The 26,285-nt window shown below is 41.0% G+C and overlaps 2 protein-coding genes across 5 annotated transcripts in view; one reads left to right on the top strand and one right to left on the bottom strand.

Annotated features, from left to right (window-relative positions):
• The window catches only part of KCNC1 (potassium voltage-gated channel subfamily C member 1), a 176,816-nt gene extending 169,247 nt beyond the window's left edge, over positions 1-7,569 (top strand). Inside the window, exons 3-4 of one of the 4 annotated variants that reach the window (XM_006024873.2) lie at positions 4,517-4,705; positions 7,505-7,569. In XM_006024873.2, coding sequence (XP_006024935.1) covers positions 4,517-4,705; positions 7,505-7,569 — 254 coding nt within the window. Of the gene's footprint in view, positions 1-4,516; positions 4,706-6,690; positions 7,008-7,504 lie in introns of those variants that run through there. The other 3 variants (XM_025205640.1, XM_025205638.1, XM_025205639.1) reach the window with 3 other exon arrangements.
• A 9,922-nt stretch (positions 7,570-17,491) lies between these two features.
• SERGEF (secretion regulating guanine nucleotide exchange factor) overlaps positions 17,492-26,285 on the bottom strand; it is a 258,261-nt gene continuing 249,467 nt past the window's right edge. The window contains exon 12 of the mRNA XM_014520505.2: positions 17,492-20,514. Coding sequence (XP_014375991.2) covers positions 20,327-20,514 — 188 coding nt within the window. The 3' untranslated portion in view covers positions 17,492-20,326. The remainder of the gene's footprint in view (positions 20,515-26,285) is intronic.

The following is a 26,285-nucleotide window of genomic DNA, read 5'->3' as shown; positions in this document are numbered from 1 at the left end:
GAAGGTTACCCAAGGAAGAACACTCAAAAGCTTGTCTAAAATCTATTTCAACCCTGCAGTTGGTCTAATAAAGGATATCACCCCCCTCAAAAAATATTCTTTAAGTCTTAGTCCAGTTTCTTATGTAAAAATAAAGTCACAGTTGGCATTTTATTGGCACTCTCAACAAGCATGCCAAGATCAGAAGGAGTCATAGAATCTTAACTGTTCAATCCCCTGGTACGTGTAGTGTCTCCAACACTCAGGCTGAATAACAGCAGCCTGTAGTGCTGCTGCCCTCCACGTTGTTCCTATAAGGATAAAACAGGGAGCAAGTTTCTAGTTAAATTAGGCTGGTACTATATATTCTTCAAAAAAAGCTACAGTTTGTGTTGAACTGGTTGGCATGGCCACACCTAAAGGATTATTTCAAGAAACCTTCCTTACATTTTCCCTCACAAAAAAAGGATATGCATGTGCATTACAACTTATTCTACTGTAAATGAAACAACTTGATCATTGGAAATACCGTAGCCCAGGATATTAACTTGAAGCAAAGCCATTTTCACTCCCTGTATAATATAAACACATATCCAATTATGGCAATGGACTCAAGCTGTTTGTTTCAGGACTTAACTTGGCCTACAAAGCCTACAAGTTCCAGTAAACTGTGAAACCATTTTGCATCTTACAACCAATAAATAAATAAAAAATCTTAAACTGATTGAAAATAATCATTTTTACGCCCATGTTCCCTTTTATACTCAGCTTAGCCTAATGAAACAGGAAATGAAAAGACAAGCAAATTGTTTGTTACAATAATTTTTTATTGTTATGACAGTGAGTTTCACTATATCAGTGTATATTTGAAATTGCCCTTTATCCACTCAAAAGGTGGCTTTATTTGTGCAGATGGATATGCATATACATAGCCCAATGTGTAAATCAGAAATTACCCTATAGGGATTGCTCCTGAGGTAAGAGGTTAGTCGTATTCACATAATGTATTTATGAATGTTATGTGCACATGCACAAATAACTAGGACAGGGCCAAAATTACATCTCCAGAAATAAGCACTCCAAATTTTAAAGAACGTCATGTCTGAAAGCCAGATTTCATGGTTCATCCCCTATTTTTAGGGAAGCATTGACATGATGAATCAAACTTTTGCCTTTTGGGGGTTATTTCCACAAAGAAGTCTGATCATTAAGGCAAACAATCCAGATTACAGGGTTTTTACATTCTGCCTAAAAGCAATAATATAGAAAGTAAAATAAGCAAATGCCCTAAAGTTAACTGTATATTTTCTTTAGAGTTCCAGAAGCCTGAAAACTGATGGCCCGGGATATCCTGACCAATGCCAATGCCAATACATGTGTAGATGCGCGCAGTAATTTTGGTTACTCCACAGTAAATGCGCATGTGTAGACACGCCCACTGAGTATCAAAAAAATATGTGAGAGCTGCGTCCTCTATTTGCAGAAGTAGAAATCAGATGGCGATGAGAAAAACAAATGCCATGCTCTACATACTCAAAAACTCCTATGGTCTGTTGTATACAAACCATTCCTCTGTAATCAGAATTGCAGTTTTAATATCACAGTACAGATCAATGCAGCCCATGCATTGGTTCTGCCATTGACATCGATCAGAGACAGTTACATACAGAACAGATTTCTAAATATGCAAGGGAGATGCAGATTAGAGTGGAATCATTTGTCCATAGTTTCTTTTGAAAAACTAACAATCCCGGATTGCTTTATGGATACAGCAGACACAGCTGCTGGACATATTTCTTGCCTTTACTTTGCCACATATCTTGACTTCAAACTTTAATACCCCTTCTGTTCCCTTCTTGAGGGCAGGATATCAAAAATAGTGATGGTTTCCTGACACAAACATATAGAGACTAGGGGTGATGCCCTCAAATTCATTCTGACTTGTGATCTGAGCGGGTTTCAATGCCCAAGCCTAATGCTAGGTGACATTCAGTTTCTGAATCCTACTGAGGTGCTGCCTTTCAGCACAGATGAAACATCAGGGTTATGACCACTTATGAATGCTGACAACCTTCTGCTCATTTTTGAAACGTTATAACTTTTGTGTTTCAGGCCAATACCAACTTGTACAATTATGTTCAAATTCCCCACATAACTGCAATTGGATGAGGTATTCATTACTTTCTGGCCTGAACTACAGTGGTTGTTATGTGAACTCAAGCCTCTCTCACTTGGGAGTAGCTTCATTTTAGTACATTTTAGTGGATCTACTTGTAGGGTTTTGTTTCTATTTCAGTTTACATTTACAGAACACTTCAGAATGCTCAAGGATAAAGAACATTATCTATGTGGCTGATGATTCTTATTAGATATGAAGTTGATCCACACAGGTGTAGGCTGCAAACTTACCAAGTTCATGGGTGTTTTGCTGGACAGTTTAACTTTTGAATCATTTCTAACATTAATATAATGCAATATTCAGGCTTCAAGCTGAATGCAGCATTGATCTTGGCATTGTAAACCACGGGGTGCTAGGCAGGTGCAGGTATCATTGCAGGATTAAGGACATAGGCTGTGGAGGATAAAGATGACTAGTGCATTAGCCCACTACATTACTGATCCCCTTGAGAAACAGTAACTTCACAGAACATATCGGTGCAAGTTTTAAAGAACCAGCTCTATACAATGATAAGTCATGGTTACTAATGTAACCATGCTGCTTTTGACAGAATAAGCAGAAGTATGAGATATATGTGTCTTATAAACACAAAAGAATCAGAAATCACTGGTACCCTGAAACTTTAGAACCCTGTTCCGAAGTGACCTCTTTAATTTTGGAAAGTGGCCATAGCTTCTGTTGGGTTAACATATGAAGAAACCTAAGCTGTCCTCTGTTTTAAAAAAAAAAAAGTCTTTGGTGAATAAACTGTTCACTAACATAATAGTGGAAGAAGGTGGATACTACATGCTTCCAAACAGGAGTAGATTATGGGGAGGGGGGAACTGTCTCCACAGCACTATCTCCATTCACGGTGGAGGGAAAGGGGGAAGAAATGAAGACGTAGAATACAATGATAGGAGTACAAGTATGTATGGAGTAAAGATAGCACATGCACCAAGCCATATGTAAAGGAGGTGTGTGTAACGATAAGAGAAAAAGATCTGAAAAAAAAGCCCTTACTTTTCTACCATGCCTCTATGAAACCAAAGGGTTTCAGAACTTAATTCTCTGAATGGTTCACTCATCCTGTTTGAAGTCTCTCTTTCTAGGGCCTACCTATAGACTCAGCCTTCCTTAATAACTAGGTTTCTGAAAAGCAGATGTAAAAAATCACACAGGGTTGGAAGCAAGTTAGTGGGAAGGGAGTGGAAATCAATCCATTTTCCTTTTTAGTTAAGACTTGGAGGTTCAATTTGTAGTGTATGCCCAACAGTTTCTGAGTAATAAGCATTGTGCAACCGAGGTTTAGGATACTGCAAAGATTTTAACCACACCATTTAATTAAGCACATATCTCAGCACCTGTGCAACTTTTTGAAGTAGCTTTTTGACTGTTTCTTTTCCTCCCTGTGGCCAAAATATTCCTATTAACTGTGTCATATTTTGAGTATATTCTCATTATACTAACTGGCACTTTAAAAAAAAATTAAAAGGAATCCTATAGAAGCACTTTAAATTGCTTTATGAAAGTGAAGTAAGTCATTCAGAGAAAATATTCTATTCTCAGTCTACCTTCACAGGAACATTTGAACTAAAATGGACAAATTTCATGACACATTTTCATTCTTTGCAGATGGAGGGTAAATGTTACTCAATTTATTTTCAAAATCCATGGGCTGCTGTATTTTTTTTCATATGTAGTGTCCTGTGCTGACATTGCAAAAACTGTACATGTCATAGAAAAGAACATCAGAAAATGGATTACTATTTAAAATCCATGTTCTGCTGTCGCCTTTCAATACATAGTGTACTCTGTGTGTCTATCTAAAATGTCTACTACTGTTCCATGTAACCTAAAAATAGAAACAATACAAAGCAAATGGTTCAAACATTGGGGACTTGTCCCTCAAGTATCAATGCACAAAGGTATAAATCAGCAAGAACAGAATATACTCAAATACTACAACGCAACTCATTGTCAATTACCTTGCCTGTGTTCAGTGAGTTGCAGCAGGTGTCACAAAAAGCAAATCATTCATGTGCCATCTTATGTCATGCCAAACATGATCCAGTTTCTAACTGTGGTCTTTTGCTCACAGGACTAGGAACCAATGCAAACCAGTTTCTGAAACTGCCCCATTTTTGTGAAAGTACAGTTGGTTGCTGTTACATCTTATGAGATAACATTTTGTTTCTCCTTCCACTTAACATCTGTTATTTTATTTTGATGCAGTGCACAAGGACACTGTGTCTAGGACAAATGTGCTACCTTTTAAGCATCGACATCCTACTCCTTAGCTGTGAACCCTAACCTGCAGATTTAATTCTGATAAACAGTTCTTAGTGTTTCAATAGCCTTCTGCTTATATGTTTGAAGATTCGAAACTGAATGGTGAGGTGGCCAAGGCGGCGCTGGCAAATGAAGACTGTCCCCACATAGACCAGGCTATAACGCCTGATGAGGGCCTGCCCTTTACCCGCTCTGGCACTCGGGAGAGATATGGACCCTGCTTCCTCTTATCAACCGGGGAATATCCCTGCCCGCCTGATGGAGGAATAAGAAAGGGTATGTAGCTGAGGTCCTGTAACCACTTAGCTAGTGACCTAGTTAAAAAGAAATTGATAGAGAAAGTCATCAACTAGTTATCATGGAGTAGTAGGCTTGTTTTAAATATGTGCATCTGGAACTAAACAATCTGATGTCTGCATTTTGACTTTCTAACATATTTCTTTTGGAAGGGGAAAGCCTGATATGATGCAGCTACCGTGTACGACAACTACACAGTTTAGTCTTCTATGTTAGCTGATTCTGTGTGCTTCAACAAATATTCTGCCAAGTCCTTAAACTGTTCCATCCTCTTAAGAGGAATCCATTTATATTGGCTAATAGGGAGACCTGCCTGCCTGGAAGAGTCATAGAATGTACTGTGTTTTGTGTGTCAGAAGCCTGGAGGTGGCAGCCCCCCAACCCTCTATAACTTCCCCACCCTGCCAAGAAAACCCAAGACTCATGGTGATTATTCAGACTATTTTGCTACCTTCATGCAGCACTTAAGTTAATTAGTTTATCATGCCTAGCTATGTTACTGTAGAGAGCAAGAGAGGATTTCATATCAGAATGTGTTAACATTGGCTTCTTTTAGGTCAACACAGTGATCTACCTAAAATCGGTTTCTTTTCATTAACTCACATTTACCATAATTCGTTTTTAAACTTCTGACTGCTACAGATCTTCCAGAAGGAATTCAGTTTTGTCTTGAGAGTGGTAATCCTTGTAGTCAATAATTCCAGGTCCAAAACAAAATACAACTGCCCATATTTGTCTTATGACAGATTGCATGGTTTAATGTGTAGTTTAATCCAGGAAAACCAAGCAAACAAAAAATGCAGATATCGTTCAATACACAAGATTTCAACTGCGTATGTGCATAAAAATGAATCAGGAGTGGGGAATTTTGATGGGTTATATATATAATTGAATCAGTGTTAATCACTGGTGTACTGTATATAGCATATAATATATTCAGTATTTAAAAAAATGCAAAAGATTGTATGATGTAAACCATACCATGGGTATGGATTAGAATTCCCATGTGCCATTGTATGATGGGCAACAGTATATAATAACTGCCAGTTATAGTGTATGTAATTATAAGTTCTAGGCTTATCATTAACAAAGATAGAGTTGGACCACAACACTTTCATGTGAAAGTATCTCTGCTAAAATTTACCTTTGTAGCAAAGTGTTTTACCTGATTCTGTACTGGATAAGTACTGGCCGCTTACATTCAGTCGGAGCCAGTTTTCACTGCTTCAGTGAATCAGGAGAATGGGCCAAATGGCATATCTTCTGGTAGAAGGAATGTATAGTTCTCCTGATGCACCACAGCTGAAAACTGAGCCTGTCTGCTGAATGAGCGAGAGGCTGGTTGGCTAAAGAGTAATAAATGTCAGCATATTGTTGGCCTGTTGGAAACACGTTGAGAGCATCTTAATTGTTGTTCCAACTGAATTTCATCCATAGTTTGTGCAACTATGTGTACACTTGCCAAGCTGTTTTTGTGCATGTTTGAAAAAGGAAGGGAGGGGGCGGGGAAACTGAATGCATGCTATCTATTTTTTTAGAAAGCTGTGAACAAATGAGTAGTATCTCTATGGCAACAGAATAATTTTTTTTTTTAAGTTACAAGTGAGTTTAATTTTTGCATAGGATCCAAATACGTGAGGCTACAGAGGCGGCAGGGGAAGGAAGCGGAATTTAGCGTCCACTGAAAATAATTCCCTCCAGTGAATATTTTTTGCCCTCACTGCAGTGAGCTAGAACTATAGCCTTGCCTATGTTATAATATAGTCTGCACATCCTTTGCTTCCCACACCACACAACCCTTTACCTGTTCCTTAGATGGCCTTCTACACCATGTTGCAAGCGATACTACTCTCAGCATGTCACTGCATGCAGATGCTATTGAACTGGCTACAATGTTGACCTCATTCTTAGTCCATTCTGTTGTTGATCCAATGCTGTACTTTGCATTTTTCTTTTAAATGAAGGTTACGAAATGTCACGGAGCCTTAACAGCATAGCTGGCATAAGTGGAAAAGCGATAGGATTATCCTCAGTGTCTGCGCCCTACAGCTCTCCTAGTCCAATGAGACGTTCTTGGTCTCCCATCCCATCTATTTTGTAGCATGGATCAGTAGCAGAGAATGGTCTAAAAAGCTTTATTTCCAATTAGCCTATGCTACACTGCATATAATCCAGGTGACTAAGTCTGAAGATGTCATGTCTCACAGTAGCACCTCATCAGCCTGGTGTTACTTCTGACATTAGGTGACAACACCCTTAAATAGTATTAAGATGAGATTAGGTGGGCATTAAATAGCACTGGTGGGCCATATGCTGCATGATATTGATACACAGGATGAAAGGTGGGTGCACCAGGTAGTTTCTTTAACGGTGCACCATGCTAGTATGCGCTTACCTTGGCTACATGGTGGATCCACTGGCTCTTATGAAATGGGTTAGGCATTTAGTCGATGCTGAAATGTGCCAACGATCGAAGATTTTGCTTTTCTCAGGATATTTTTGAGCCATAGGAAACCTGCAGGAGTTTGAGCAAACGAGCACAGTAGGATGAAACTTTGCATGGGCACCTATTATAAGCTGAAAGCAATACTAAGACGCGCTATAGGGAGGTCTCAGTCTGGCTGACTGCATGGAAAAAAAATCCTGTTGAAGAAAAATCGGCTGCCTCTGCATGTCGCTATTCTACCTTTTCCTCCTTCCTTTAAAACTAAAATGCCAAGCTTGATTTGAAAAGCACAGGAAAGAAGCTCAAGTATTGATTGTATTCTTTACATGCAGATCTTTGCAAAGAAAGTCCTGTCATTGCTAAATATATGCCAACAGAGGCAGTCAGAGTGACTTGACAAGGAGAGATGGAGATGAACATTGATGGCTAATAAGCATCTGTGTGGAACTGTGCAGGCATGGAAGATCTCCTCATTTGGACAAAGTAAACTCGCTCCATGCAGGTTTTATGGATGATTCTACATGGTTTTGGAGTTGTACTAGAGATGCAGGCTTTTTCTACGGCCAAAATGTAACAAAACTGTAGAAGATTTTTTTTTGTTTTTGTTTCATAGCATGAATTGCATGAAGTAAACAAAAAAACTGCAATTGTATGATTAACTTTAAGGAAAAACAGCAAAGTTATATATTTTCTTTCAAAGCTCTTTACTTTTACATACATTGTTGTAGCCAAAATGTAAAACATTATAAAACTGTACATTTCTTTGCTATGGATTGCTTCTTTTTTGTATACAAGATACAGAGTAATGGTTTTAAAAAGTGCAATCGGGCAGTCATCGGTCATATTGACCACGCCTTCGTAACTCATCACACTGACATGGAAATCAAGAACTTTTAATCCAACTAGAATTGTGTAAATTTAAGAAACTCCTTTTTTCCTGTCTGTTTTTGTTGGCATGCTTGTGACACACAGGACCTTTCTTTGGACCTGACAGTAACAGCTGGTTTAGATTTAATTTCCAGCTCTGGTTATGTTGTATTTTATTGATGTATAGATCCAACGTGAAGACCCTTCATAACAAATTGTTCATATTAAGTAATCAGTATGAATTTTAAACAAAAAGGTGTTATTTTAAAACTGGGACTTATAGTACAAAAAATCAGGAGAATATTCAAATATAAACTTGTCTCAAAGTTTAAGAAACAAGATGACAGCATTGTATGCAATTTAGTACTTCTGAGTAAAATGCATGCAAAATGTTATGCAAAACAATTCTAGCATGAAATAAATTTTGTATCATGGTTTCAGTGCCTGCTGTAGAGTGTATAGCAGAATTCCTTTCTGAAGTCGATCAGGAGCTTCAGAGACCTGCTTCTGAAATCTTGAATAAATACAGTGTTCGCAACAGAAATGTAAGAGAGAAGGTTGGTATTGGTTTGGTTCTAAAATGCTAATGTTGGTCAACTGATTTTGAATGAAGCCTGCAAACACTTGATACAAACAATGTATCACGCATTCACAGCGCTAATAAATTTAAGAAGGGAAAGTAACAAGCCTAGAATCATTTAGGTATCTTTTCACCTCTTTCGCTGCTTCCCATAATAAAAGTTTCCTTTTTAGTTGATAAAAATGAATTCAGTTTTCCTTACTTTTTTGGACGTGTCAACTTATTCTTCACTGAGCCACAGCAATCCACTTGCTGTGAAACTTGAAATGCAATCCAAAGCCAACCTACTGTATGTGCCTGAATTATGTCTTAGCTGCCAGACATAAAGGGCAGCTGCTGGAATTCAGACATGCAATGACTCTGAGCTTCATTTCAATTTTACAGACATAACATCTATGGATTATTTGTCAGGGCCACTCTAATAGCGTGGACATTTCTGGTAAAGTACTTCAAGGGTTTCTCTTTGCCATCGTATCAGACCGTTTAACAGACACGGCAGTATTCCAGCCAGAAAGCAAGGCATCCAGGACTGCTGATGGAAATGAAAAAAGAAATAAAAGCGGAGAGGTCCTGAGGACTTATGAATAAAAAAAGGAAGCTACTACAATGGCTATTGTAATTATTACATAAACAGACACATGCGCATGCACGTACCCACATACACCCAATGCCCTTGTTTCCTCAATAACTCTTCTCTCCCTGAAAAGGAAACATACGATGCTGCCATAAGAGCTATGCTTTAGGAAGAAAATAAGGTTTAAGACTGACACCTGAATCAAGTCACAAAGCTTCTTTTGATTTTAGCATTATGTACTCAGTTCTACTTCAGTTGATCTCCCTCACTCCCAGAGTAATTTTCCAGCTCTTTTTATGCCACTGTGGTCTCCATTGATAATATGCAATTTCTTATCTCTGGAATGCAAGCTAATCATGGGTCCAACCTTGCAGAACATAACTTTTTTTTCCAGAAATAGATTTATTTGCTATACTTTTAAATTAATTTAATAACAGTATTCAGAGACCTGGTATGTAGTCTACTTACACTTCCTTATTACCATAAAATAATTAATACTGATTAACAATTCAATCCAAGAAATACCACACAGGTGCTCCCCTTCCCCTAATGCTCAGTTCAGATAAGAGCCTTCCCTTTAATTAACAACTTGAGTACCTAAGCCCTGAGGGTCATTGTCACTCCGTCCTACTTCTCCCAGTACCACATTTACTAGGCTAATATTGGGTCTTTCACTTTTCTATGCCTCTTGGCTTATTTTTCTCTCTGCTCTGCAGTCACTGTGCTTGCTGGATGGCTTTCACTAAACCTTCTGAAATAGAGCTGCATTTCCTACTCAGTGTCCTTCAGGAGACACTTTGAAGTGCAAGATTTTCAGTGATTTCACAGTTCCTTTTGTGACAGACTGTGGTAATGACAGACCTTGATCTCTCCCTGAGCAGCTCTGACAGCATAGCAGTCAGAAGCTGGGAGTTTCGAGATTTCCAGAAGCACCTATCTAAGTAAGCAGCAAAAACACCCAGCACAGAATCTCAGGGAAGGTGAAGGTGACCGGGTTATACCATTTATAGATATTACATATACTCCTATACATACATACACACACACACACACACACACATATACTACTTCTTCATAGTAGGCATGTATCAATAAAAAACCCAGATACACGAGCCATGATTTTGAGGTCACACTATTTGCAGATTGCTGCAAATCCACTGAACTTATGTCTGATTGGGCATGTCTACACAACACACTACTGTGCAGTCTTTACTGCACATTTATTTAGTACTTGTATTAGCAAGTACTAAAATGCGCAGGAACCAAAGTTACTGTGCAGTAGTGCCAGCAAACAAGGTGACGCTACTGCACATTAGCCTAAAAATACTGCGCAGTACTGTATGAGCACCGTCCATGCTGTGACAATACTGATAGTGTGCAGTCAGCGTCTTGTGCAGACGCGCCCATTTTATATCAGTTAAGATAGCTCAGAATCAAGCTTATTATTTTCATTGTACTCTTGACCCTCTAAGAATCCTTCTGTGCTGCTGGAAATGAACATTTACATCTTAGCTTTATTACATGAAGGTCTGTCTATCTGATCCCCATCACTGTAGTATGTCAGAGGCCTGCAGAATTACTGTAATTTTTATAAAAACAGTACTGTGACTTAAGAGAAGATCAATCAAGAACACTGAAAGAATCCTTGTATGTGCAAAGATACTGCTCATATCTTCTAAAAATTCATAGAAATTGCATTATTTTCCATGGACCCACATGGCACTAGATAAATGACATACAGACTCTAAAACTGCTATTTTAGATGGCAAGGAATTGGGAAGTGGTTTCTATTCTTCCACTTTAAAAAGAAATCTAGCTAATGACCCTGTGATAACAGTCAAGTGTAATGGTCATTAATCTGGACAAAATGATTTTTCACAGAAATTGCCTTCTTTAAAGTTTCAGAGCCCAAAAGAAAATATATCACTGAAACAAATGGCTATTGGAACAAATGAGCAGACTAAAATGCCAAAGGAGAAAGAGCAGAGATAAAGCAGGGAAGCTGAGCTCAGCTGAGCACTGAAACACATATGAGGAAGGTACCTTGAAGCAAAAAAGAATGGCTGTTCTATTTTCCCACATAGCAATGACTCTCCTCAGCTTTAAAGCAAAGCAGCAGATCATTTCATTTCTCCATAAATACTGCAGAGACAGCCTTGTTTCCAGTCTTGTACACTGCAAGAACTCTGAATGCCTAAATTTATGCAGATTGCCTTTGAATCTCTGTTACTTAAGATAACAAAAAATTATATAACTTTTCATCCTCTTATACTAGTCTTTCAGTTTTTCTTTATCCAAAGAACTAGATGCAGCATTTGTTCTGAATGTGAGTGCTCTTAAGGATCACATGTTCAAAACAAATTCAATTAACTGTTTGCAACTTAAACAAGGTTAAAAATATATCAAAAAGCATGCATCACTCCTCTTTACTCCTCCTGCGGTAAGTTTACACAAACACCTTGAAATTATAGGAGGGAATATCATGAAGCCAATAGGGCTGTGCGAAGCTTCGGTCACTGATTCGATTCGGCGGAGATTTGGCCTGATCTGGTGGCTGAATCTCTGAATCTGAATTGAATCAGGAGACCCTTTAATCTCTCTTAATTGAATCGGAACCCTCCAAAGCGATTCGGAAAGATTCGGCAATTCAGACATAGATACAGTTTTAAATGTTTTTTCTACATACCTCAAAATACCAGGCAACTTGTGAATGCTGCAATGCTGGGGCAAATGGAGCATCCCACAGGAGTGCAGGGGGCTCCCCAGCACACTCGGCAACAGACCCGGAAATGGACCAGAAGCAGTTCTGGTCCACTTTCGGGTCTGCCGGGGAGCACGCCAGGGGGCCCCCCACGTCCCCCCAGCCCGGTGACTGGTGCCTCCTGGATCTAGGGGGCACCTGGGGTCCCCCTGTGGCCGACTGCCGAGCTGGGGGGTGCGAGGGAGCCCCCCTGTGCACTCTCCAGTGGACCCAGAAGTGGACCATAAGTACTTTCGGTCCACTTCCGGGTTTGCTGCCGAGCACGCAGGGGGCCTCCCGCACTCCTGTGGGATGCTCCATCCACCCCAGCATCGTAGCATTCATGAGCCACACCTGGTACCTTGAGGTATGTAGAAAAAGCATTTAAAGCTGTGTCTATGGCTGAATTGCTGATTCTCTGAATCAGCATCAAATCTTCAGATTCAGATTTGGCCAAATTGAATCGGGGACTGTGATCTGAATCAACAAATCAAAACACTGTCCCTGATTTGGGCTGAATCTGAAACCAAATCAAATAGGGCCCATTTCGCCCACCCCTAGAATCCAACATTTTCAGTAATAAGCTCCTGGGCCTCTATTTGTGTACCTGATCTGTACAGGCCACATTTTCAGCTCCCCTTTCCTCCCCAAATCCTCTAATGGTGGGCACTGTGCCCAAGGCAATGCAGGATCCCAGTATGTCTATGGTTACGATCCTGTTTCAGAACAAAGCTTATAAACATGACCTTACCTTTTGAGTATTTCATTAAACCCATAGTAGCTTCATGTGGCATTAAGCATGTGCCTAGGTACTTTCCTGAACTGTTTTTTTTCATTTGTTTGTTTTTTGAATAATGGAAAAAAGGAAACAGTGTGGCCACTTGACTAGAGCATTGGCCTGGGACATAGAAGAATTGATATTCATTGCCATCCCTGCCACAGGCCTGCTGAATGACCTTAGGGAAATCACTTCAATGTTCTGTGCCTTTCCCCATCTGTAAAAATAAAGATCATGATGCACTCTTATGATAAAGAAACAGAAACTTATATTATTATTGTTGTTATTTCTTCTCCGTATCCTCCCACCAATTATGCCTCAGCTATGGTTAAGAAACCCTCTCCTTACCGATTACTATAACTAGCAATTGTCATGTTATTTGTAGGTTGCAGAATGTGACACCCTTTAAGGAATTCCTTCCCTCTTCATTTCAAAGCAGGAGATTGCTATTATGTAAAATTATTATGCACCCACATAGATGTCATGGCAGGCAGAGGGTGTTCATCATGGATCAGTGAATTCTTAACTGAGCTAGTTTAGGTGCCCCTGGGTGTTAAATTAGGAGCAAAAATACTGAAGCCAAATCATTTGTCATTAGCAGCACAGTGTATGAAATTTACAGAATAAAATGTCTGAGAGACCATAAAAAATTCTCAAGGATACAAGCAAAATTTCTGACATTCCTATGACTAAGGTTTTCCAGGTGCAGAGAATGACATTTTTGTAAGTACTTAAGAGAATCAGGCCCACAATTTCTAATGAAAGTACATAGGGCCTTTGTACACACCACAAAATTGGCCTTTAAAGTGGCTTAAATGCCCCTTTTCACCGCTTTAATGATATTCTGTACTGTGCATACAGAAATATTGCTGTTTACAGTGTCAGCGGCGTATTGCGCTTTAATGGCACTGCTGTTTACACTCTCAGGAGCGTATTGCGCTTTAAATGACTTTGGGATGTAGCAAAATAAAACACCCCCGAGGTGTTTTAGTTTGCTACCTAACAAACTGCAACAGCGGCAGAGGGAAGCACCTGGCCCTGTGCAGCTCAGGGGCTTTGCAGGCAGCCTGGCAGCAGCCCGTGCAACCAGGTTCCACTGAAGGAAAAAAAAAAAGTGGCAAGCCTGATCTTTTTTTTTCCTCCCTGGAGCCTGCCTGAGCTGCACGGGGGCCCAGTACTTCCTTCTGTGGCTGCGGGGCGGGGGGCAGTGCTTCCCACCGTGGCTGTGGTGCCCCCAGGACTGCCTGGGCCAGGTGCCACCTGGCGGGTGCCACTGCCGCAGAGGGAAGTACCAGCCCCTCCCACCTTGCAGCTCAGAGACTGCTCGGCCTGCTGGCAGCTTGCCCCATCCCCCCACACCAAGAGGCAGGTAAGGATTGGTCCTGACCCTTGTGTACACACCACAGGGGTTTACTTCGGTTTAATTCTCCCTAAATTAAAGTGGTGCTTTTAAAAACCCACTGCTTCAATTTAGGGACAATTAAACCAAAGTAAGCCCCCGTGGCATGTACAAGCAGCCATAGAGTTTATCTTCCCAAATCCCTTTGGCATTTATGAAAATGCTTCCTGCAATTCTTTTTTTTTTTTTTTTTGCATCTGAATGAAGAGAAGAGAACACAGGCAGAGCAGTTTGGAATTAAAGGCAAAAGTTGAAAACACTGAGAACAGTTTCTCACAATCTGATTTTCATGATCTGATTTTCCTATGAATAATAGTTACAATAATTCACCAGTGTGACTCTCAGAAATTCAGATGCTTGTATGGAATGATAAAAAATATTGGACAATTACGTAAAATTGAGGGACCAGACTAACATGTAACGCATCTCTTCAACATGCCAGACCACTGCTGTCCTAAGTGACTATGCTGTATCCATGACCCCCCAATAATATACCCTATGGCACCTTTCTGCCCTCATTTATTCCAAAAGCTTGCTAAGAACTTTTTTCCAACTACTCAGTTGGTCTAATAAAAGGTATCACATATAGTCAAAGAACCTTGCCTGTTCATTTATTCCTGTACTCTAAGCTGTTCCCTCTCCCCCTGAAAATCCTTTTGATTTCTTTCCTGATTAGGTATATTCAATCAGTGGATAAGCATCTATTTTGAAATCGATAGAATTTAATAGAATCCACTGACTCCAATGACTGTTTGATTAAGTGACAGCTGCACGGTGATGGCTTTTAAAACATGAAAGAGTTAAGCTCTAAGGCTGCTACTAATGGCTAACACCATTTGTTGCATTTCCAAACTCAGCTTCAAGAACCAGGATTTCAAACACATTCCATAACATAAAAATCAATCACATTTTTCCTGCAACACCATAGTTTCCCCGTCCTCTGCCATTTTGCTGAGTGACATTACCCCTCTCTTCTCAGGTACATAGAAACTGCCAGGTAATTCCAGATGGCAAGAACCATAGACACATCAACATTACTGAAACCATATGAATACTAAGAATACTAAAGGGAAGTGTCAGTGTTGGGTGGGTGAGTAAAAAGGAGAAGAGAATAACTGGGTCTTTTGCTGGGTTGGGAAATGGCCGTGCTAGCTGAAATAAGAGGACATTTTAAATTTCTTCAAACACTCAAACCAAAACAGTTGCAGAACAAGAAGGAATGAAGGACACCAAAACAGCTAACCATATCAATGATACCTAAATAGATCCCCAAGGAATGACAAGACCTCAGAAATAATGAATATATTCTTTCTTCCTTCTTTCCGACAAACCTAAAACAGGTTAGAAAAATCTTTCGCTTCCCAGAAAGCTTATGACTAGTGCACAGGGAGTTTGCACAAATAATAATGGGATGCAGACAATATATGACTTTCAGACAACCAAAGCACATAAAATAGATTCTATTTTTTCAAAGAGCCTGAAGCCCTCTGGGCTGCATGTCACCTCTGAACCTGCTATTCCATTGAAAGTTATTTTCTAGGCTTCACCTTTATTCAACATGAAAGCCAGGCATGTCATCAGGTTTGCTTGTCTTCAGATAATGAAAAAAAGTCTGCTTATTATAACCCAATGCACTCATGTTTGCTTACCTTTTTAGTGTTCTATTACAGCCTTGCTATTTGCATTTGAATGTGGATGTAGGATTCTTATGTAAAAGGCCTTCTTTGTTTAGTACGGAAGACCTGCATAATAATGTTATTTTTTACAGGTAGGGCTGTTCCAGAAGAATTAATGTAGCACCTTGGCTCCTGGTTCTACTATGCTCATGGACAGACAGAAATCAGAAATTTGTTTCATATCTTGCTGAAGACGACCAATAAAAGTCTTTCTGCTCTCTTGAAAGCAGCAAGAAAGGGGGTTTCTGACAGGTTGGGACTTTTCCTGCATTCTCCCTTTCCTATAAGCTGTCCTTTCAGCTGAAAGCCTCTCCACACAAAAGGTATCAGCTGACTAAAGGTTTTATTCTGCAAAACACAGAATGCTGGCAAACTAAAAACAAATCAAGATACTACAGTATTTATTGTTAAATGAAAAATCAAAAACTTGCTATTGATATTCTATACTGTGCATACTGAAATATTGTTATTAATTATTTGTACTACAGTTGCAACTTGATATCTCATATAGCATTGTATAGCACAGTGGAGTTCCAAACCAAGTCCCTGCTCTGAGGAGGTTACAGTCTACATGGATAAAACAAACATGGCAAGAAAGAAAGTGTTGCTCTCCCCCTTTTAAAGGTGAGAAACTGAAACCAAGAAGGAGTCTGGGGCAGACTCAGGAGCTGACCCAGTCCACTACCATAACCACAAGACCATCATTCTCCTTAAGAAATAAAGTCTATGTTAGAAGACATTTTTCCCCGATCCTTCCATCTCCCTATGTGTTTTCAATTTCATATTGCTGAAAAATTGGAAAGCATTTAGCTTACGAAATCACAGGCATTTCTGATACGGAATTTGCATGACTCTCCTTAATTGAATTGCAACACCAATATGCATAAATCAAAATGCTTGTAAAGAGACAATCTGGAACTCTGAGTTTTGGAGGATGTATACCAGCTAACCAGCTTTCCTCCCAACAAAATTACCCTGAAAGGTCAACTTAACAGAGCAAAACAACAAGTTTGATGGGTTTGTAGAAAAAGAAGGGGAAAGAATAGAAGGAAACATTAGCATAGGAGCTGCTAGAAGGCACAAGAAACCTTCAACTTGTGTAGGAGATTAGGGTCTAAAACAGGGCTGTCAAACTCATCTGGCCCTATAGGCTGGATGGGTAGTGCAAGGCTGGTTCACATTAGACTCATGGACCCAACCCACTGCCTGCATTCCTGATCCAGCACAGCTTGCATCTACACGGCTGGTCCAGGACACCAGCCTGAGTCAGTGCCATGTGCAATACAGCCTGGCACTGGTCTGACTGCAGCCCAGAACCCAGCCCAAGTGAGTGCCACAGGCAGCACAGCCTGAGACCAGCCCTAGCATGTTCCATGGGCAGCACAGCCTGGGACCCAGCCCCAGAATGCTGTGCATGGCACATGTCCCAGGTACTGTGCACAGGGATGGTCTGGCTCAGCAAAAGGGGCATCACTAGCAGCTGGATTACGGGTCTCTGTGGGCCAGATCTGGCCTGCAAGCCATATGTTTGACATCCTTGGTCTAGAAGTTACCAGGAACAGAGCCAATGAATGACAAGCTGGGGAGCTAGGAAGAAATGCAGGACCTAATAGACTGGATGGTATATTACCATAAATACATATACCTAACCTATGGTGGCAGGGGGGGGGGGGGGGGGCAATGTTTCAGTGCGTCAGTTCTGTCCTTTTTTTTTTTTTTTTTTGCTTTATTGGACCACTTTGGCCACATACAAGTGTTTGAATGAACCACAGGAAGTCTTGCAGTTTTGTTCTCCCAATCGAAAAACCTACCAGGAGAGCATGGTATAAACAACAGAGGGGTCAAGTGGGTGCTAGTGTTGCCAATGGTACACAGCTAGGGGTCTCCCAGCATCCCAGCATGCTCTCAGGCTCCCCTGGCTTCCAGAGAGCACTGAGAGCAGTGCACAGGCCAATAGTACACAGGCCAACAGTGTCTGGCTGGTGGCACTCCCCTAGGGATGTCCCGCTTACATCTCCCCTCCCTCCCAACCCTGTTGTGAGGCTTTGGGAGGAGACCCAGAGTATGTCTCCTCTCTTCTCAGTTGCAGAAGTGTCAATTTCTGGGCCTGGATTTGGGTCCTGGTTCAGGTATTTAGGTCTCAAGGATGTGGGGATCTAGGGGGGTGTACATGTCAGCGTTGTGGGGGTCTGAGTGTGGGGGGTCTAGGTTTCATGGTTCTGGCAGTCTGGATCAAGTGCAGGGGACACAGATATCTCAGTACCCTTTGTCTCTCTGCAGCTCTAGTGCACAATCGCAGAGCTGGTGAAAGGGGATGGGCTTTCCTGGCCTTGGGGCAGTTAGAGGGAGGGGTCTGCTCCATGACTGGCAGGAGTAGCGGATGGAACAGTGAAGTCCAGCCTGAGTGACAAAATGTCCCCCTGGAGTTGGGATGGATGTAGGGAAGTAGATGCTGAAAGACAGAGCTGTGCCTTCTATCTCAATAGTAAGTGTACACATGCACTCCTTCTCCTGGGAGAAACTCTCAGGAGCCATTTCTACTGGGCTGCAATTGGGCTAATTTTCTCCTGGAACTGACATTTTTAGTCTGAGAGAAAATGTGTTTGTGCACTTTGGGTTTCTAAACAAAAACTGAGATTCTCCCAGTAGAAACATAACACTTGCACATAGTCTTTACTATCTGTTTCTTTTAGTGGCTTTGATCAATTGATATGATCTTTTTACTTTTCTGAAGTCATTCATTCAGGTGTATTTTCCATTGAAACTGGAAAAATATCAGGAACCTAGTCCCTGATGTACTATGCTATAGAAACATCCCTGAAGCCCATATTATTACCTTGTTTTAATTGGAACATTTTCCTGTTCAATTTTCAAAAAACTCATATTACATCACTTTTCAGGCATTGTAAGACAACCAGTCAACAGGCTCATTTACTTCTAGATGCTTAACTGAAGTGGGCCTCATTAAAAATGGATATTCACCATACAGTGGTATTCCCTATATTTAGAATATGAAATACCTCAAATACTACAAGTAAATTTAACTACTGTGGGTGGTAAACATCCAATTTAATGGCCATCACTGCATTTGTGTGAAAAAAAAGAATCTACCAAATGAGTTGTTTTAAATCCTGTTTAACACAATGAGTCAGAGACATTTTGAGATGAAATCCCCCTTCTGCCATTTCTTCCCAAAAATCATCACTAAGACTAAATTTTCTATACTGAGCACTATCTGGGAAAAAGTAATTCTGGCCTGGTTTTAAACGATCAAAGGATAATAGGCTCACTTGGAGCTTGCCTGAAATTATTTTTGCATATTTAATTGGAAATCTCTAGCCCCTTTTTTGTGAGCTTGTGAGAAGTTCAGAAATTTGGAAACACAGGAGCTGCCATACTGGAGCAGAGCAATGCATTATCAAACCCTGTACCCTGTTTCCAGTGGCCATATCGAGCTGGGCTAACAAGCCATGAACCTGAATGACTCCTACTTAGAGAGGTTTTCTTAAGCCCATACATTAAGGGTGGTTTATACACCGAAGCAGAAGGAATTCTGTCCCTTCCAAAAGCTATTGGCAGTTACTGGGAGTATGCTCTTTTTGACAGAAGCTTAGAAGTGAAGCTTAACTGGCACAGAAGAAGGCCAAAGGGCCTTGACTATTTACAGAAAAAGAAAGAATGCTACCATACTTCTCCCAGTGTCAAAGAGTCTCCACGTGGCTAAGCTTTAGAAAGAATCCCTTTACGTTTTGTTTTACATGAACTTGTTGGCACATCTATGTTATAAATCCACAGGATTTGGGCATGCACTGCAGAAGGCAATTCAATGATAGCAGTATCATTATACTAGCATAATAGTAAGATGCAAACATTATCAATCTTAGTCAGAGGGCCACCCCGCTTCCTTTTCTCCTGCAGCCTTCTAAATTAGACTTACTTTATCCTTGGAAACAGAACTTGTTGTTTTGTTCTTAGAAATATCTAAAAAATTAGGATTCATATTCACCAATGTGTGCATTTAATATGGACCTGTTTTTAGAAGCTGAGGATATTCACAGCTCCAATAGGAGACGCATGTGCTCAGCAACATATACATATACCAAAACATGTACTCTGAAACCTTAAACTACTTCCTTCAAACCCCATCCAAACTCTCCCCTATGTCAGCAAATAACACTTTTTCTAATAATAATCAGGTTTCACCTACTAAAACCATTCAAGATAACTTTGTATTTTGTTGTTATAAACATTGAAGGAAAAGTCCTTCCTGCTTCATTTATGCTGCATCAAAGCAAAATATTTATTCATTTCACCCACAGGCAGTAAAGTCATCTCCTGTGAAAAGAATGTGTGAAATAATTTACAGTAATATATTTATGCGCATCTCTATTAAACAGCTTTCTCAGCATAATAGCTCATTTTTTTTTACTTTAGAATGAAGGGATTTGTACCCTTTTTTCTCTCTACACCTTTAGCACTAATAACTAATTCTCACAAAACTTCTGAGGAGCCATATGCAAAGATGTCCAAACCCATGAGGCTATGATTCCCTGTGTGTAACATCTAATGGAGTCTGACAAAGAGCCATGGAGTGTCCTGCCCCACATCCAATTAAGAACAGTTCTGCAGAACCAAAAGCTGGGATTGGCTTCGGGGCATAAATATTTGCTTCTGTACCATCTCCGCACATGCCATGTTCATTCCATCCCCATGAGAAACATTGGCTACCTAAAGAGAGAGGAAACAAGAGTTGAAATGAGTGTACTGGTCATAAACCAACATGGACAAGCAAAACGAGTTATTTTATTGAAGTCTGTGATCAAACTGTCTTTTAATTGGGTTCTAAGAAGTTCTGCCTGGCTGGGGAAGACCTTGGTGATTTCCTGGAACTTTAATGTGAGAGAAAAAGTCATGGTCAGCTTGTTCCATCCTGCTTCTTAACAAGTAAAAAGAAAGCAGGAAGTTAAAATAACATGGAAATCTGAAAGTGAAATTTAGCAAGATGGTTACTGATTATTTTTACAGGACCATAAAAGTATGCTGGACATTCAATAAGCAAAGGAAAATTCTTCCAAAAACCTTACAATGTAGGATCCTCATTCAGTAAGCTTCTCCAAGCAAGTGGCACCTTGTTATATGCACTGAACTGCAGTGCATACAGGGACTGCAAAATGAGGGCCTTTGTAGACAAAGCAGCAGAGGAAGGAAGCAATACTTAAGTACCATCATATTTTGATTTTGATTTTCACTCTACATCTTGCTTCTTTAACTTCCTGTTCTGCTTACCCACGTTCTTGATAACTTGGCATAGTAGTTATTTATGACACTTTCCTTATCTGCCATGACATACTTGACTAATTGGCTTTATATTTCCCTGTTTTCTATTATTACTATTTATTTCTTACTTCTTACTCTTTTTGAACCAAATGAAGGTCTATGAATTATTCTTATTCTATACTACCTAAAATCACACTATGGATTTGAGCCTTTTCCTATAAATGGCTTTTCCTATAAATGGCTGGGACAAGAGAATATACCAGTATATCCCGTTTTTTCTCCTTTTCTTTCTCTCTCTCTATCATGTTTCATGCTAAACCCCTGGGAGGGCCACATACTTTTGCACCTTCACCATTTGTTTTAATGCATACAAAAAAAGGTTAAAAAAAAAAAAGGGTTCTCTCATTCCCTTTTGCTTTCCTGCAATAAAACAGAAATCTACTTTATACTGCATACTGGTTCTGTGCATACTTCAGCTACATTCTATTAGCCTGGTATTACAGTTTTCTCTTTTTCGTAAGTGCTTATTAAAATTAAAATTCTATTAAAACCAGATATATTTAAACCCCAAACTTTACTACATTATGTAAATTGGTTTTCCAGTAACCCTTAAATGAGATGACTAAGGAGACAGACAAGTTTTTTGAGTAAATCGGATATCTTTTATTAGATCAACTAAAATATTTGGAAAAATTGTTCTTTGCAAATTTTGGGGTAAAAACACTGACAACCCTGATGACTAAGAGGAAGTATTCATAATCTCAGAAGGAATAAGCATTGTCAAAGATGAATATGTGTTTTATTAACAACCTGAGCTCTAGTACAAGTGCATATTTGGGGTCCATAAATTTTGATGCAGTGTCTGCTCTGGTGCAGAAAAATACAGAATAAACAACAAATGTATAACATACAACCATAAGCAAAGATCATCGCCTGACTGGGCAACTAAGGGGTACATAGGAATTTATTTGTGAGGATGAGGTACAGGCTATAATCCATCAACAAATGAAAATCAACTTATACAAGCTAGAAGGAGACATTACTAACTATGCCAAAATGAGGATTTTATTACAGGACACTCATAGCAAACCCCCTTCCCCCAAAATACTCACTATAGCACCACAAACAACTCCCTTTAGATAACGGTGAAAAAAAATATCTCCATCCCACCAAGCAGGCTGTTTGCATTTACATTTGCATGCCATCTTTCCTTTGATATCTACTTCAGCCTGCATCTGCTTCCCCTGGTCACCTGAGAAAGGGCACCCAATGCTTGAAAGCTTGTCCAACAGCTCTCCCAATAAACGTTGGTAAAATAAAATATATCATAAAAAAGCCTTGCCTCTTGACATTTCCTGGGCCATCAGGGTTACAACAACACTCCAGCCCTAAAAAAGGTTCACGCAATATTGACCCTGTATATGCCTTCACTCTCATTTCCTCCTAATGCTGGGCAATTTCCTCCTAATAGCTCTCCATAACGGTCCCTTGTTTCCTACCTAGTGGCTTCATCACACATTCACCAACACTGCCTAGCGGCTTCAGGATACTCCCCCTTTTTGTCCATCTCACATTCTCCCTCTCTCTACTTCTCCAAATTCATATCTTCCAAAAATTCAGCCCAAGTTGATCATCTCCCAGTTAATTTCTTCATATCATCCCTGACCAGAATTATGACTGGACTTGTTTGTGCCTGTTTGCCTTAGACCCAGATTCTGAAACCCTCGCTCAAATATAATATATAAATAATAAATACTCTTTGCTGTATGAAAATATAATTGATTTCAGCAAGACAGCTCATGGTTAAAGGCACTACTCTGTGAGTGCATCTACACATGCAATTAGCATGTAGCAATAAACTAAAGTGCAGTTTGCATTGGAGTTTATTGCTCCCGGGTGCAGTGCTTACACAAGCACCTGGGACTCCAGCATGTAAAGCAAAAGCAGAGCAGCCCTGGCTGGCAGAGGGCCTGGGGTGGGGTCAGCCTGCTAGCCCAGGGCTGCTCCACCCTGACTCAATTTGTTGTAGACGGGCTGGCAGGGGCATGAGGGTGCTACAGTGTGGGGCTAGCTGGCAGGCAGCCCTCACACTGCAGCACCCTTATGCTCCAGCTAGCCCTGGTCACCATTTACACATGTTTTTTGGTGCAACTAACTACTGCACTGTAGGACAGTACTTGTCCTGGACAGTACTATCCTACAGCTAAGTTAATTAATTGACTGCTCCCTAATACGGGCACATGTGTAGATGGTGACGCTTTACTGGGGAGCTAATAAGTCATGTCAGTAAAGTCAGCTGCAGTAAAGTGCATGTGTAGATGCACCCAGTGTAAACCACAGTATCTGAATCTGGCCCTTACTGTATAGTTTTCAGAGCAGGGATTATTTCTGGCCTTCCCTGTAGCCCAGTTCTCAGATGCGCTTAACAACTACAACAACAGGAGTCACAGTTGCTCAACAACTCATAAAAACAGACTTCAGGAGCATAAAAACTGTAAATTAATGTCATTGTACACATTAAGGAAGCAGGCTGTACAGTATCAGCCAAAAACACAGTTCATATGGAAAAATGGACTTAAACCAAAGCTATCTTACTGGATTGCCAGCTGCCCAGCTTTTAATGGGTTCAGGATTAAATTTGTATGTCTAGCTCAGCCTCTCCAAATCAATTATACAGCTCCTGCAGTACAATGAATATTTAGACATTGCTTTGGACTTGTGTTGAGCTTCCTCAATAGCAACACTGAAAATCAGAAGCTACTGGACCCTCATATGGATTAGTCCCTCTTAAGACATTCAAAATAATACTAAATGACTAAGGACACGTGTAGACGAAATGAGGGGCATGTGTGCACGACACTTTAAAGTGGGCTAAATGCTTTGGCACTGCTTTAATGGTATTGTTGTTTGCACGCGTCGGCAGCATATAGTACAGTAATGCCAGCTGCTGTAGCAAATTCGGTGGCGTAATGCACCTTAAATGACTCGGGGCACAGCACACTAAAACTCCTCTGAGGAGTTTTAGTTTGCTGCCCTACAGCCACGGAGCAAAGCAATCAGGCTCTGTGCAGCTCAGGGTCTCTGCAGGAAGCCCGTGCATGCAGCCTGGCAGCAGCCCAGGAAGGCAAGTTCTGCTCAAGAAAAGCAGTGAGCCTGATCTTTTTTTCCCTGGAGCCTGCCTGCCTGCCTGAGCTGCGCAGGGGCCTGGTGCTTTCCTCTGCAGCTGCCATGCCCCCCAGGACTGCCCAAGCCAGATGCCTGTGGGCAGGTGTCACCTGGTGGGGGGGCTGCAGCTGCTGTGGAGGGAAGCACCAGCCTCCCATGCAGCCCAGGGACTGCCATGAGTGGGGCTGGGGGAGCAGGGCGGGGGGTCAGGGAGCCTGTGCAAAGCTCCCCACACAGTGTGGGGCAGTGGGGGGCAACAGGATCGCCCCCTACCTGGCAGCACCCACTGAGTCGGGGCTTTTTTTTTCAAAGTGCTGGGAGCTGGGCAGGGCAGCCATTGCTGGGCTGGGAGAACGGGCTGGGGATGGGCCTGGGTGATCCAGTTTACAGACACAAGAGAATCATATTGGATGAATTAATTAATTAATATGTGGATACTTTTCCACAAGCAACTGAGCCTCTGTACTAAGAGAGGTCAGTTAAACTTGCTTGTGCCTCTGTTTTGCCATCTGTAAAATGGGAAACCAAGTCACTCCACAGCTTGTACTATCAGGTAATGAATGCTGAAGTGAGTGGTATCCAGCCAATCCAAGTGAAGTGGAGGTGGCACCAAACAGTTGCATTTAAAAAGTTCTCTGACTCCTGGATGAAATCATGAGGAATGAGTTTGCAATTTTGTGTAGGTCACAAACAAATTTTAGATGCAAAGCCTGTCCCCAAACTTCTGCTGTTGTATGGCGGTCACAGTCTGGCAAAGGTTGTGACTCACAGTTATGAGCGCATTATATTGCAAGCTTACACTCTCCTCAAAGGAAATAATTATAATAAATAAGTCAATTGAAAAAAAAATAGTCAGCATGCCTCCAATTAAGGGTAACTAATTAATGGTAGAAATGCAGATGAGAGGGAAGCATAATTAAGAATCACCAGTGCTTATTTTTTTAATTAACAATTGAAAGCCTATTGAATTTAAGATTCTGGAGAGATTAGAACAAGCAGCTTCATGTTGCTTGTGAGTTTAAATAAGAGCATTTGTTGCTCTCTTGACAGGTTTTTATGGCAAGGGAAAGATTTTAAGATAAGCATTTTCAAACTACTGCTTTTCGTCTTTCCTTCCTCCCTATTCCACTATCCCAGTCAAAGCAAGGGTTACAGGTTTTCAAGATTTACAAGATTTCACTGACTATAGCAGTTTCCTGGAAACTGATAGGGAGAAGAAAGATGGAGGTAACTAATTCTGACTGATCTGTTTGAAGCAGGACTTTTCTCCCTTTCCAATACACTGACAACACTTTTGCCTTTCTAGGACCACCTCTGTCTCTCAAGGATCAAGCCGTTCAAACAACGTGAGAAAGTTAGGAAGATAATGATTTCTTAAGCACCAGTCTGTGATCCCCAGTTTGGGAGATCATTATAGTTTCTTAGTTTCATAGTTTCTAGAGTCGGAAGGGACCTGGGCAGATCATCTAGTCCGACCCCCTGCCATGGCAGGAAAGAGTACTGGGGGTCAAATGACCCCAGCAAGATGGTCATCTAACCTCCTCTTAAAAACCCCCAGGGTGGGAGCCTGCACCACCTCACTTGGAAGCTGATTCCAGACCCTAGCCGCCCTGACCGTGAAGTAGCGCCTCCTGATGTCCAACTTAAACCTTCCCTCCGCCAGCTTGTGACCGTTATTCCTGGTCACTCCTGGCGGCGCTCGGGGGAACAGGGACTCCCCCAGTGCCTGTTGATCCCCCCTGACTAGTTTATAGCAGGCCACAAGATCCCCCCTCAGCCTTCTCTTCTGGAGGCTGAACAGGTTCAGGTCCCGTAACCTTTCCTCACAGGACCTTCCCTGCTGTCCCTTGATCATGCGAGTGGCCCTCCTCTGGACCCTCTCGATGCTGTCCACATCCCTCTTAAAGTGCAGCTCCCAGAACTGGACGCAGTACTCCAGCTGCGGCCTGACCAGTGCCGCATAGAGGGGGAGGATCACCTCCTTGGTCCTGCTTGAAATGCATCTGTGGATGCACGACAAGGTACAGTTGGCCTTCCTAGCCACCTCCCCACACTGC

This window comes from Alligator sinensis, unplaced genomic scaffold (assembly GCF_000455745.1).
Source record: "Alligator sinensis unplaced genomic scaffold, ASM45574v1 scaffold447_1, whole genome shotgun sequence".
Classification (NCBI taxonomy): Eukaryota; Metazoa; Chordata; order Crocodylia; family Alligatoridae; genus Alligator; species Alligator sinensis.
The sequence above is the reverse complement of the archived record's forward strand: the minus strand, read 5'-3'. Positions and strand labels throughout refer to the sequence as shown.